The sequence below is a fragment of the Musca vetustissima genome, unplaced genomic scaffold, assembly GCF_032173495.1.
Source record: "Musca vetustissima isolate MV318-11 ecotype Yass unplaced genomic scaffold, APGP_CSIRO_Mvet_v1 utg45938, whole genome shotgun sequence".
Lineage (NCBI taxonomy): Eukaryota > Metazoa > Arthropoda > Insecta > Diptera > Muscidae > Musca > Musca vetustissima.
In genome coordinates, this window is record NW_026880627.1 from 1 (window position 1) to 13,251 (window position 13,251).

The 13,251-nt window shown below is 36.9% G+C and overlaps 1 protein-coding gene across 1 annotated transcript; it reads right to left on the reverse strand.

The window, feature by feature from the left end:
• Nucleotides 1-4,233: 4,233 nt before the first annotated feature.
• On the reverse strand, nucleotides 4,234-5,076 carry LOC133326359 (single-strand selective monofunctional uracil DNA glycosylase-like; the record flags this gene model as incomplete). Its single annotated transcript, XM_061535010.1, has 2 exons — nucleotides 4,819-5,076; nucleotides 4,234-4,755 (listed from the first exon to the last, which is right to left on the reverse strand). Coding segments are annotated over exons 1-2 (780 nt in total), but the record flags the coding sequence as incomplete, so codon positions are not given.
• Nucleotides 5,077-13,251: the final 8,175 nt, after the last annotated feature.

Here is a 13,251-nt window from a genome sequence, read left to right on the forward strand (position 1 = left end):
TTTTCACGAAACCTTGCACACATGATTCTAGACTTAATTCAGTCCGCTATGCCAAATTTCGTGCAAATCGAAAGATATATAGGGACTTTGGTACACCATTTACCTTAAATCGGACGAAGATATATACGGGAGCTATATCTAAATCTGAATCGATTTTCACGAAACTTAGCACACATCATTCTAGACCTTAGTCATTACGCTGTGCCAAATTTCGTGAAAATCGAAAGATATATAGGGACTTTAGAGGACTATTTACATAAAATCGGGTGAAACTATATATGGGAGCTATATCTAAATCTGAACCGATTTTCCCGAACTTAGCACACATTATTCTAAACCTTAGTCATTACGCTGTGCCAAATTTCATGCAAATCGAAAGATGTATAGAGACTTTGGTACACCATTTACCTTAAATCGGACGAAAATATATATGGGAGCTATATCTAAATCAGAACCGATTTTTCCCAATTTCAATAGGGTTCGTCCTTATGCCAAACAAATGAGCTGTGCCAAATTTCATCCAATTCGGATCATAAATGCGACCTGTACTTTGTTTACAATTTAACATGGACAGACAGACGGACGGACATGCATAAATCGACTCAGAAAGTGATTCTATGCATATTCTCAAAAGGAACCATGGGGGAATTTGGCTTATTCATTTTCTCTTAATCCTTTGCCACCATTATGTGTGTGTGTGTGTTTATCATGAAAATTGCATGTTCATAAATGTGCAATGTGTCAAATTGTTGTTTTTTTATACAACATCCTGTCAGGTATCCTGCAGACAACAGCATTATTGACCTTGAATTTAAGTGTAATCTTCATCGAAAGGGGCTGGGGACGGAAAAATAAGCAAAGTCATCGAAAGCAGGAGAAATGATTTCGCATGGCATCTTGAAAGTTAAAACTTGACAACGACAAATGATGTTGGCGGATTATTCGGATGGATGGTCAGAGCCGATTATAACGGATTACAATATGTCTTTGTGTGAAGGGAAATTACAGACTGATATCGTTTGATCAATAAAAATATTATTGTTCCATATTTTTGGGGGTAGAAAGAAAACATTTAAGGGAAAATTAATTTAAAAAAATGTTGCATACTTTTAGGTTATACAAAAGTTTTCTAGAAATTAACTAAAATATATAGCATATTTGTTGGGATGTTTTCTTCATATTTTCGTTGCATAATTTTTTTTTTGTTTTTGGGAGGGTTAGAGAATTATTTAACAAATAGAATGACAATGAACTCCAAATAAAAACATGATCATAAATTTAATGTTGAATTACGATTTGTCCCCCCTCTCCCATGGCCCTTCATTTCTAACATCCATAAATTCGCTGTTGACCTAATTGGCTTGCCGAATTTATTTATAAAGTTCTGTTTTTTTTTTTTTTTCTCCAAATTGCCGATGAGCAGGTGTTCAAATTCCAATTTCGATTAATTATTGCGTGTCAGATGGACAATTACTGCAAATAAAAAAAAACCTAAATGGAATAAGCGATTAAATTAAAGGTCTCCAAACACCAAGAAAAAATATTTTTTGTGGTGGTGGCTGCTTCAAAGGCTTTCAAGGTCGTTCCAAAAAAACACAACCACAAATTGCCAGCTAATCTAGAAAAAAAAAATCCACAACCCTATTTTATTTCAATATTTTCATTTTTCAGGATCGGAATGCAACCATTGCCGTCCATCCCCCCTCGCTCTGTTAAATATTATTTAATGTTCATAGGTAATTTAGTGATGACCTGTTTTATGAATGGCGTGCATAAATGCTCATTTTTTGACAAGTGGTGGAAGAGGGTGGCAGCAAGGTTAACATGGAATATTATCTAAGGATAATATTCAGAACTACAAAACATACTTTAATGGCATAATGAGTCATGTGCAGAAGTACCCTCGGCATAAAACAAATTTTATTAAACTATTCAATAAAAAATATTTTTTTTTTCAATAATCGAATACGAAGGTTTAAAAATTTCCTGCATATCGAAAGATATTTAAGGACTTTGGAGCACCATTTACCTAAAATCGGATGAAAATATATATGGGAGCTATATCTAAATCTGAACCGTTTTTCACGACACCTTATGTATTTCGTTCTAGGCCCAATTCAGTACGCTATACCAAATTTCGTGGAAATCGAAAGATATATAGGTACTTAGGTGGACCATTTACAGTAAATCGGACGAAAATATATATATGGGAGCTATATCGAAATCTACATCGATTTTCACAAAACTTTATGTACGCCCTTCTAGTCCCAATTCAGTGCGCTATGCCAAATTTCGTGCAAATCGAAATATATATAGGGACTTTGGTGCACCATTTACCTTAAATCGGACGAAAATATATATGGGAGCTATATCTAAATCTGAACCGATTTTCACGAAACTTAACACACATCATTCTATACTTAATTCATTACGCTATGCCAAATTTCGTGCAAATCGAAGGATATGTAGGGACTTTGGCGCACCATTTACATCAAATCGGACGAAAATATATATGGGAGCTATATCTAAATCTGGACCGATTTTCACGAAACTTTACGTACGTCCTTCTAGTCCCAATTCAGTACGCTATACTAAATTTTGTGCAAGTCGAAAGATATTTAGGGATTTTGGCGCACCATTTACATAAAATCGGACGAAAATATATATGAGCTATATTTAAATCTTAACCGATTTTCACGAAACTTAATACACATCATTCCAGACCCAATTCAGTACTCTCTACCAAATTTCGTGCATATCGAAAGTTATATAGGGTCTTTGGTTCACCATTTACATAAAATCGGACGACAATATATATGAGAGCTATATCGAAATATGAACCGATTTTCACGAAACTTGACACATGCCATTCTAGACCTAATTAAGTGCGCTATGCCAAATTTCGTGCAAATCGAAAGATATTTAGGGACTTTGGCGCACCATTTACATTAAATCGGACGAAAATATATATGGGAGCTATATCTAAATCTTAACCGATTTTCCCGAAACTCACTATTCATCATTCTAGACTCAATTTAGTACGTTATGCCAAATTTCGTGCAAATCGAAGGATACATAGGGACTTTGGTGCACTATTTACCTAAAATCGGACGAAAATATGTATGGGAGCTATATCTAAATCAGAACCGATTTTCACAAAATTTAACACACATCATCCTATACTTAATTCATTACGCTAGGCCAAATTTCGTGGAAATCGAAGGATACATAGGGCCTTTGGTGCACCATTTACCTTAAATCGGACGAAAATATATATGGGAGCGGTATTTAAATCTGAACCGATTTTCACGAAACTTAACACACATCATTCTATACTTAATTCATTACGCTATGCCAAATTTCGTGAAAATCGAAAGATACATAGGTACTTTAGTGCACCATTTATCTTAAGTCGGACGAAAATATATATGGGAGCGATATTGAAATCAGAATCGATTTTCCCAATTTCAAAAGGATTTGTCCTTGGACCAAATAGGCGAGCTTTGGCAAATTTCATCCAAATCGGTTTATAAATGCGACCTGTACTTTGTTTACAATTTAACATCGACAGACGTGCAAACGGACGGACATGCATAAATCGACTCAGAAAGTAATTCTATGCATATTCTCAGAAGGAACCGTGAGTCTCTCTCGTTTCCTTTTACCTGCAGCAAACATATGCACAAAGACATAATACCCTGTACCACAGTGCGGTGAAGGGTATTATAAATCAACACTTAAAACTGTAATAGCCTACTAAAAGTTCCGGCTAAGAACGGTGGGGGGGACCCTGTAGAAAAATGCCAATAAAAATCTAGGCTTTGGAGAACACACACACACACTTGTTTTCTTAGCTAAGGTGAATTAAGTCCAGAATGGCCAGGTTCAAGTTTAGGAAAAATGGCAACAGAAACGCCAACGTTTTCCCATCCGATTTAAACAAATTCCAACCTGATCTAACCAAAACAAAAAAAAAACACACACACAAACGATAAGAATGTAGATATACATTCTGATCGATAGGAATGTATATCTACATTCTGATCGATAAGAATATATATCTACATTGTTATCGATTTCAATCATTCATATTGTATTTATTTCAAATATTATCATTTACAAAAAAAAAAAAAACTCCCCAAAGCACCCCTGATTTTTTATAGGTTTTCAGGGTACATTCTGGAGGTCTATGCCATGCGGAATATTGTGTCTTCGAAGGATCTCTTGAAATACTTCTTCGTTTAGAATAGTCGTTTTAGAATCTCTTATCCATTCGCGCTCCGATATTCCTGTTCTACGACTTGGATGATTAATACGCACTATATTCAATGCTCTGGCATTTTCCAATCCTTTAAGAATATTTTTGACATAATGACCCATGGCTATAACGAGATCAGGATTCAACAAATCGACTTGTTGTTGCAAATTTTCCAAACAGCCTTCTTTCATTTGTTCTATATAGCCACTATGTTCATGATTATTGCCCTTGGGCAATTCTTGAAGGGAAACATTTTTACCACTGCAGTCAAGGAAAGCCAAGGGGCAGAAGTTGGCGACAAAACAATCTTCGAAAAACATATCCATAAAATTTCCTGCATCATTGTACAGAGCCTGGATTAAATTCCAAAACCTGGTGCTACTTGAATCGGGTTCATCCAAGGGTTCTCTAATCAAGTCTCTAGGTAGTGGTGGTTCGTTAATCACCGCCTGCAATTGCATCAATTTTTGCACTGTCCTCATGTCCCCAAAGGGTATCTGAAAATGCAGTGTGAATTTCTATATCAAATCAGAATATTTGTGAATTGTGGATTATCTTACACCGGTTCTTAGCGATGCAACGCTTCCCAGATTCATGCCAAGAAACAAAACACGCTTGGGTCCATTGGCATAGCGTCTATAATATTCCTGCATAATGTCGGCATTGTATTCCAGTGGATTGTAGATATAGGTTTGGTTAGGTTGGAATTCCCGCAATTCAGGCAAAACGTTCACAAATGATGGCGGGGTTCCCAATCTCCTCAGCTTTCCCAGCAATTGGAATTGCAAATTCAAACAACTTTCTTCTGCGGCTGCCATTTTTTTTTTTGTTTTGCGGGTTAGCATGCAGAATACACATATATTTGGTACAATTGGGTGGGTAGATTGCGAATTCGCTGTTTTAGAGATAAGGGCATTCATATCCATATCTGCAAATTTTGGGTAGGGGAGTGGGTTGGTGTGCGTGTGTGTGTGTTATCAAATTAACAGGAAAGAGAAAAAAACGAACGCAATACGAATGTTCAATAAAATATTGAAAGAAAATATTCGGAAAAGGCATCGGTCATTCAAATTAATTTAAAATCTGAGATTTCAACGTATTTAGATTAAAAGTCAGGGCGGTCGGGGGCGCCCCTAGTGGTCATATAATAAATTAATCTGCAATTACAGTATAGCGTATCCCTAGGGTCTGTCCTGTTCTAGGGACCTCTAGCATTTGGAAGTGGAATCAACTCACTGACGAGCGTGCTGCCTAGATGACCATTTTGCCCCGGTGTAAGCTCAGGGGCCGCAGTTCTTGCCAGTGAGTTAGACCTATTGGGGTGGACATAAAACCAAATTTTTATTGCCTAGCGATAAGCTCTGAGCACAAATCGAAAGATATTTAAACAACAGGCATGAAACATTGCCTCTGTGAGAGAAAAACCCACCCCTCCATGTCTAAAATGATGTGTGTTAAGTTTCGTGAAAACGGTTCAGATTTAGATATAGCTCCCATATATATTTTCGACCGATTTAAGATAAATGGTCCACCAAAGACCCTTTATATACTTCGATTTGCACGAAATTTGGCATAGCGTAATGAATTTAGTCTAGAATGATGAGTAGTAAGTTTCGTAAAAATCGGTTCCGATTTAAATATAGCTCCCATATAAAGTTTCGTCCGATTTATGGTAAATGGTGCACCAATGTCCCTATATATCTTTCGATTTGCACGAAATTTGGCATAGTACACTGAATTTAGTCTAGTACTATGTGTGTTAAATTTCATAAAAATCGATTCTGATTTCGATATAGCTCTCATATATATTTTCGTCCGATTTTAAGTAAACAGTGCACCGATGTCCCTATATACCTTTCGATTTGCACGAAATTTGGCATAGCGTACTAAATTGAGTCTATAATGATGTGTGATAAGTTTCGTGAAAATCGGTTCAGATTTAGATATATCTCCCATATATATTTTCGTCCGATTTAATGTAAATGGTGCACCAAAGACCCTATATATCGTTCGATTTGCTCGACATTCGGCACAGCGTAATGAATTAGGTCTATAATGATGTGTGTTAAGTTTCCTGAAAATCGGTTCAGATTTAGATATAGCTCCCATATATATTTTCGACCGATTTAAGGTAAATGGTGCACCAATGACCCTATATATCTTTCGATTTGTACGAAATTTGGCATAGTACACTGAATTTTGTCTAGTATTATGTGTGTTAAATTTCGTAAAAATCGATTCTGATTTAGATATAGCTCTCATATATATTTTCGTCCGATTTAAGGTAAATGGTCCACCAAAGACCCTTTATATCCTTCGATTTGCACGAAATTTGGTACAGCGTAATGAGTCAGGTCTATAATGATGAGTGATAAGTTTCGTGGAAATAGGTTCAGATTTATATATAGCTCCCATATAAATTTTCGTCCGATTTAAGGTAAATGGTGCACTAAAATTCTTATATATACTTCGATTTGCACGAAATTTGGCACAGCGTATTAAATGGAGTCTATAATGATGTGTGCTAAGATTCGTAAACATCGATTTAGATTTAGATATAGCTCCCATATATATTTTCGTCCGATTTAAGGTAAATGGTCCACCAAAGACCCTTTATATCCTTCGATTTGCACGAAATTTGGCATAGCGTAATGAATTGAGTCTAGAATGATGAGTGGTAAGTTTCGTGAAAATAGGTTCAGATTTAGATATAGCTCCCATATATATTTTCGTCCGATTTTAAGTAAACGGTGCACCGATGTCCCTATATATGTTTCGATTTGCACGAAATTTGGCATAGCGTACTAAATGGAGTTTATAATGATGTGTGTTAAGTTTCGTGAAAATCGGTTCAGATTTATATATAGCTCCCATATATTTTTTCGTCCGATTTAAGGTAAATGGTGTACCAATGTCCCTATATATCTTTCGATTTGCACGAAATTTGGCATAGCACACTGAACTTAGTCTAGTATTATGTGTGCTAAATTTCGTAAAAATCGATTCTGATTTCGATATAGCTCCCATATATATTTTCGTCCGATTTTAAGTAAACAGTGCACCGATGTCCCTATATATCTTTCGATTTGCACGAAATTTGGAATAGCGTACTAAATGGAGTCTATAATGATGTGTGATAAGTTTCGTGGAAATCGGTTCAGGTTTAGATATAGCTCCCATATATATTTTCGTCCGATTCAAGGTAATTGGTGCACCAAAAGTTCTCATATATCTTTCGTTCAATTTCATGTCTATGATCTTTCGAAAAATCTGTTAGGAGACTTTGTAGAATATACCCAAAGTGGTGAAGGGTATCAAATAGTCGGCCTAGTCCGACTTTACTACTTTCCTTACTGGTTTTCAAAGTATTTCTTTTTTTTTCAGGTTCATGCTAACACAAGGCATGGATTTTCTTGAACAATTTTCCCCAAGCGGTCACACATCACTAGGGATGGTTTTTATACCCTACACAACTATGTTGTCAGGGTATTATAGCTTTGTGCAGCCCCAAGAGTTTGTAAAGCCGCGAAGACCCACCTTTAAGTATACCGATCGTCATATCTCGACTTGCTGAGTCGTCCATCCGTCCGTCCGTCTGTCCATTATAATTTGTAAACACGATACAGTTATGGACCAATCTTCACGAAATTTTGCATTTAGGATGGGTTCGGCCCAATGAAGACCGCTATTGTTTTTGGTAAAGATCGGTTAATATTTAGGGGATGAAATGGACCAAATACTTAATTTTTGTCAGTTTCTCTGGTTGCTCTAGAGGCCGTAATTATGGCCCAAACATCGTGAATTTTTATATGTGGAAGGGGATCGGTCCAAAAAATAAGCATGCATATTGTTATAAATATCAGTCAATATTTAGCGGGTCAAATGGACCCTTGTGGAAAATGACAACCTTTTTCATTCTATGGCGTGTATATTTACTCCTGAAGGACATAGAGCCGAGAAGTTGATAGTATATCAGGGCGGAAATATAGCGTTGATCGCGTTGACATTTTCCATGAGGTTCCAGTTATGATCAAGGACAACGCCTATAATTTCCGGTGATGATCAGATAAAATTTTTGGGATGAAGTGGACCGAATACATAATTTTTTGGGTTTTGTTTACGAGTCGATGCCAATAATAAGCGGAAAATCACAACACAACCCACGGCGAAGTGAATCTGGAAGAAGGAAAATACTGAATATGAATAGTAATATTCGGGAAATGTGTCAGTGTAAGGAAGAAGTGCTGTTGACCTCTAATCGGGCTAGAGGGAGCAAATATCACGAAATATCGCCCAGGCTCGGAATAAACATCAGCAGAAAGTTAGAGTTCCGTGGTAGTTGTGTAGGGTATCATATGGTCGGCCCCGTCCGACTATACTGCTCCGCTCACTTATTTAAACATGTTTTTTTCTCGAGGATATAGCCGGCACTAGACGTGAATTTTTACAGGCGCAGAATGCAGTAGGTGAAGAATTTTTAATTGATTTTCCAGAGCGGGCCTATACAGTACTAGTTGTGGATTTGTTTTCTTTTTAATCTCCATTTAAGTGGCCCTCAGATTGCATTTGGTGTGGATTTTTTTCATAGGGATCCTCACATCATTACCCATAGATTATTATAGAATTTGTCTTAATGACACACGCAGGATTTTTGAAAGAATATTTCTTAGGACTTGGATTTTTTTGTAAGATTTTGATTTAGAGCACCAACGCCGGCTCGTAGGTCACACATAATACTAAGAATGGATTTTTTAAAGAGATTTTTCCTTAAAGACCAACCATGCTTGCATTTAAAATAATTCTAAGAATATTTTCCTTTGACCTTGGGCATACATATTTATATTTTTAGAAATTTTAATAGCATAATGTTGATGAACATGTCCAGCTCCCAAAAAATTCATTGTGCCGGTGTTACCATGTATACATCGCCCTGAAAATAAAATTTTCTTAGAAAAAAAAATTGCATTTTGTTGACCTAATATTCTCGGTAAACTTCACAAAAAACAGACTATCCAAATTTGGCTATTGATTATTCTTCTTGGAACGACGTCACTTTATCAGGTGAGAGGCCTCGGGGAGCCTTTTATTGACCCGATGTTTTCAAGAAACTTCGAACAACAGACGATACAAATTTAGACATTGATTAGTCTTCTTGGAACGACGTCACTTTATCAGGTGAGAGGCCTCGGGGGGCCTTTGCTAAAAACTTTATCTACTCCACACAACCATTCTCGCATTTGATTATCAAATTTATGATCAAAATATCAAATTGGTGGGTGCAATATTCGTCATATATATTTTTTGGGGTTCGCTATTCACATCCAGCGATAAGGTATTGAGTTATTTTGTATATTTTGTTGCTGTTTTTGTTTTTACTGCTTAAAAAAATAATTCCCAAAAATATTACTCACTTGCATTTATTTATTCGTCAGTTTGTTTGTTGTTTTGTTTCTTAAGTCAATAAGGGGTTATAAAAGTCTATACGGATCTATACAGTACGTTATGCCAAATTTCGTGCAAATCGAAAGATATATAGCGACTTTGGTGCACCATTTACCTGAAATCGGACGAAACTATATGTGGGAGCTATATAGAAATCTGGACCGATTTACTCGAAACTTGGCAGACATCACTCTAGGCTCAATTCAGTACGTCATGCCAAATTTCGTGCAAATCGAAAGATATATAGGTACTTTGGGGCACCATTTACATGAAATCGGACGAAACTATGTATGGGAGCTATATCTAAATCTGGACCGATTTTCACGAAACTTAGCAGACATCACTCCAGGCTTAATTCAGTACGTTATGCCAAAATTTCGTGCAAATCAAAAGATATATAGGGACTTTGGGGCACCATTTACATAAAATCGGACGAAACTATATATGGGAGCTATTCTAAATCTGGACCGATTTTCACGAAACTTGGCAAACATCCTTCTAGACCTAAATGATTAGGCTGTACCAAATTTCGTGCAAATCGAAAGATATATAGGGACCGTTTACATTAAATCGGTTAAATATATATGGGAGCTATATCTAAATCTGAACCGATTTTTCCCAATTTCAATAGGTTTCGTCCTTGGGCCGAATAAGTGACCTATGCCAAATTTCATCCAATTCGGATCATAAATGCGACCTGTAATTTGTTTACAATTTAACATGGACAGACAGATAGACAGACGGACGGACATGTATTAAGCGACTTAGAAAGAGATTCTATGCATATTCTCAAAAGGAACCATGTGTCTATCTCGTTTCCTTTTGCCTGTTACAAACATATGCACGAAGACATAATACCCTGTACCACAGTGTGGTGAAGTGTATAAAAATGCAGTCATAGTGCAGGAGGGGTTCTTGAGAAAAATCTTAAAAAAAGCTATGTGCAAATTATAAAATTCAAAAGTAGAATGAAAACCTATTGGGTTTTTCCAGTCTCCAGAAGTACCGATTTAAAAAAAAATAATTGTATGTGTCCATATCAGTCATAAGCGCGGATTTTTTAAAGAACTTTTCTGAAGGGTCATAAAAGCCAGAAGTGTGAATATTTATAAATAAATTCTTAGTGTCTAACTCAGCCATACGTTCGGATATTTTAGAAAATTTTCTACAGGCTCCTATCAGCCATAAACACACATTTTTTAAAATTTTTTATGAGTCAAACATAGCCCTAAGCTTAGATTTCAATCGTATAATCACAGTCATAAGCTTGGGGTATCCAAACACGTTTTCTAGGGGACCAGCACATCACAAAGCATGTATTTAAAAAATCCTAAGAGTCCATATTTGCCCTAAGCGAGGTTTTTTTAAAGAATTTTACGAATTTTTCTTAAGGGCCCACACAGAACTATGATAGTTGTCAGTTGTCATCATTGTTTACAGTTTTTCCGGATTCCAGACCCAGTATATCAGCTATCATTTCATACATATATTTATGGCGCCCAACTGAAACGGCAGGCAGAGGTGAACATTTTACCAAAATTTACCTATATCATTAATGATATAAGCAGTTGAGCGCCATCTACATATGAAATAATGACATAAACTCAAAGTGTGGCCGAATCACTGTGTCTGAACTAAGCCAAGTGCCAACAATGATGACAACTAATAGGGTGGATAAAAACGCCGATTTATTCTGTCACGAAAAAAATATTTTTTTCTAAATATGCAAAAGATGTATGGGGGCTATATCAACTCGAGAGCCTATATCGATAAAAACGAATCCGCTAATATGTTTTTTCACCCTCCCAAAGTACGGAATGCCAAGTTTGGTGGCACGATTCGGCAAAACCCTCAAAAATACTAAAAATGTGCGGTATTTTGATATGTCCAATTACAGCTACTGTGAAGGGGGGGGAGAGAAATCTTGGTTACAAGCATACAAATATTAAAGAAAATGAGAATAATCCTTTATATGGTATTCTAGATTTCTACATAAATGTATGTCAACCTCCAAGAATCCGATATATCAAAATACAACTACTCCCGTTGGAAAATTACGCTAAAAAACCCAAATATCATAGACCCATATCGAAAAAAAAGTCTCCAAAGATGATTTTAACCTCCCTAGAACCCATGATGTCAATCAATTCGGCGAATAAATCCTGAAGCATTTAGAATATCGAAAATTGGGCGAAAAACGTTTTATTGAAGCTAAGTCAAATATTTTACCAATTGCGAAAGTTTTCTGGAAATCGTTTTTCCAACCTCCAAGAAGATGGAAAGCAAGAGAAGCTGGAATACAAGAAAGTAAAGCCCCTTCGATAGGACTGCAACTTTTGTGGGACCTTTTTATTGAGACTATGTCAAAACATAAGTCCGACTTTCGTTTTCTACTTTTCTAAGTCGGACTTCTACTTTTTTCACTACTGAAACCTCTCTTGGAGCAGACACTGAAGATTCCTTTTAAGACTTGTCAATAGATCCGACGTTTGTCTTCCCAATGACTGGCGTCCCACTATTCCCACTAATGGAACATGCGAAACCGAAGGCTGAGCTGCTTTGGTCAGCAAGGGTTTCTTCGCAAACGGCATCATCATGTTTTTAACCTCCCTAGATAATGTCAGTCAGTTCGGCGAATAAATCCTGAAACATTTTGAATATCGGAAATAGGATTAAAAACGTTATATGGGAGCTAAGTCAAATATGTTACCAATAGGGAACATTTTCTGGAAATCGATTTTCCAACCTCCAAGAAGCTGGAATGCTTCTCTAAAAATACTGAAAATGTTGGGGGACCTTTTCATCGAAAATGTGTGAATTCCTGAATTCCGACTTTCGTTTTTCTAGTACCTTTCCCTTCTACTATCTTTTTTACTGCTGAAACCTCTCTTGGAGTGGACTCTGGTCAATAGGTCTGACTTTAATCTTCTCAATGACAGCTTTCACACTATCGCAACATGCGAGATCGAAGGTTGTGCTCTTTTCGACCACAAAAGTTTATTCGCTGCCTGTTGCAGTTTATCCACCTATTTAATCCTCTTCATTGCCACAGAAGTTGAGGAGGAGGATTGGAACTTGGTCGAAACAGCTTCTACTTTAGTCGCCGATGCTGCCTTTGACACAATGCCTGCCTTCGGCCTCTTGTTTGCCACATACTTTATAGTAGGTTTGCTATGCCGTTACCTTGGTTGTGGTCCCGGTAGAGGCAGCCAATGTACGCGAGGTAGGAATTCGGTCGATCGGAAGTTCCCCAGAGGCCTTGTGGGAATATTCCCTTTTCGTACTTCCTCATGACCATTAAGTGATTCTTGATCCAGGCGAATCATGTTGAGGTCTTATTATTATTATTTTTTTTGCGGACATATTTGACCGGTCCCTGTATACTAAAGGGTCCCGGTAGAGATAGTCACTCGTACGCGAGGTAGGAATTCGGTCGATAGGAAGTTCCCTAGGGGCTTGTGAGAATATTCCGTACTTTCGTACTTTCTCACGACCTTTAAGTGTTTCTTCATTCAGTTAGGTGTCATTCCATGTGTCGGCTGGGATGCTCT